Source organism: Manacus vitellinus, unplaced genomic scaffold (genome assembly GCF_001715985.3).
Source record: "Manacus vitellinus isolate BGI_N305 unplaced genomic scaffold, ASM171598v3 scaffold_152_pilon, whole genome shotgun sequence".
In the NCBI taxonomy this organism is placed as follows: Eukaryota; Metazoa; Chordata; class Aves; order Passeriformes; family Pipridae; genus Manacus; species Manacus vitellinus.
This window is the reverse complement of record NW_021939084.1, coordinates 115,281-117,002: the sequence shown is the minus strand read 5'-3', so window position 1 is coordinate 117,002 and position 1,722 is coordinate 115,281. Positions and strand designations below refer to the sequence as shown.

At 42.2% G+C, this 1,722-nt stretch overlaps 1 protein-coding gene across 1 annotated transcript in view; it reads left to right on the top strand.

Annotated features, from left to right (window-relative positions):
- Positions 1-1,722, top strand: part of LOC103753742 (neuropathy target esterase-like) — a 58,314-nt gene that overhangs the window by 33,204 nt on the left and 23,388 nt on the right. The window contains exons 8-9 of the mRNA XM_029958425.1: positions 1,410-1,449; positions 1,569-1,703. Coding sequence (XP_029814285.1) covers positions 1,410-1,449; positions 1,569-1,703 — 175 coding nt within the window. The remainder of the gene's footprint in view (positions 1-1,409; positions 1,450-1,568; positions 1,704-1,722) is intronic.

Below are 1,722 nucleotides of genomic sequence, written 5' to 3'. Positions count from 1 at the left end.
GGCCTAGTGCGGCCTAGTGCGGCCTAGTGAGGCCTAGTGCGGCCTAGTGAGGCCTAGTGAGGCCTTGTAGATCTTGGGAGGTGGAGGGTGTCAGCAGTCGTTCAGCTTGATTTCTGCTGTCCCAAGGAAAGTAGTAAGATATTCTTTTGCTAATTCTTTATTTTGCTAGTTCCTGAGTTGTCCATTGTGCATATCTGTTTTGGTTTTTCGTCCCTTTTTGCCCCTTTTTCCCTTTTCCCTTCCCCCTTTCTGGGAGCTGTTTGGGGTTTCTGTGGTTATATGTACATAGTATTTTAATTGTGTATATCTGTGATATATGTAATATATATATATATATATATATTGATATAGCTTTTGCTATTCCTTTTTTTCTTTCCTTTGGAGGGTTTTTTCGCTGTGGTCTGTTGGGGTTTGGCTCCCTGCCAAGTGCCCAACACCACAACAAAAGCTCCTTCCTCCCCCCCCTCCAAACCAAGGGGAAAGGAATTGAAAGGGAAAAGCTGCCAAAAACCAAAATGACACAACCAAAGCAGTGTATATATATATATATTTACATATATTTCATTTGTATACACTTATAATGTAAAAGAGAATGCAATATAAAAATACAATAAAAAATACAATATAAAGTACAATGTAAAAAGAGAACCCCAAACACCTCCAAAAAGAAAAGAAAGAAAGAAAGAAAAAAACCACAAAACAGGTATACACAGTCATTAAAGAACTAGCAAACAAAATCTCAATGCTTTCCTTGAGAAAAGCAAAAAAATGTCCCAGCCCATGATCACTGCAGGTGGTATAATCTAAATAACACTCGTAGCATAAGTAAATATCAATATATATAAATGTAAATAGAAATAGAAGTGGTTTATGTTTTAATAGGGTTTTAATGGGTATACAGATTTAGCAAGAACAGCTGGTTTGGGTGGAATGTACCAAAAAAACCACATAAAAGCAGATAAATATTTTAGTCAAAACTATTCAGGAAACCCAGTTTCTCAAGAGCATCTGGTTTGTAGAGAATGTACCAGTTGGTGGCTCATTGGCCTTTCCTACTGGCTTTTGGGAATATTGCTTAATAGAAATGAAATAAATAGTCAATATAAATAACACTTGTAGCATAAATAGATATAAATGTTTATAAATGTAAGTAGAAATAGAAGTGTTTTATGTTTCAGTAGGATTTTAATGGGTGTAAAGATTTAGCGAGAACGGCCGGTTTGGGTGGAATGTAACAAAATAAACCCCATAAAAGCAGATAAATATTTTAGTCAAAACTATTCAGAAAGCCCAGAAACCTTGATTTATGAGGAACAGCCCTTCATCCCCGACCTCCTCTTCCTCATCATCTCTGCCCTCCTTGGAAGGGCTTCAAGGCCCCAGGGGGTGCTTTTCCACCGCGTTAAAAGGGGAATCCTCGGCGAGGAACGTTCGGGAATCTCGCGCTGGGTGAGCGGGAGGAGCTCCCCGTGTTTTATGGACCGTTCGAGACGGGGTTTTCTCGGATGTGGAGTCGGAGGGGTCATTCCCAGGGTCATTCCCGGGGGATTCTCTGTCTTCTCCTGCAGGTGGAGGCCCTGACCAGGCAGCCCCGGGCCACCACGGTGCACGCGGTGAGGGACACGGAGCTGGCCAAGCTCCCCGAGGGCACCCTAAACAACATCAAGCGCAGATACCCCCAGGTACCCCCCCAGACCCTCCAGGTACCCCCAGGTACCCCCT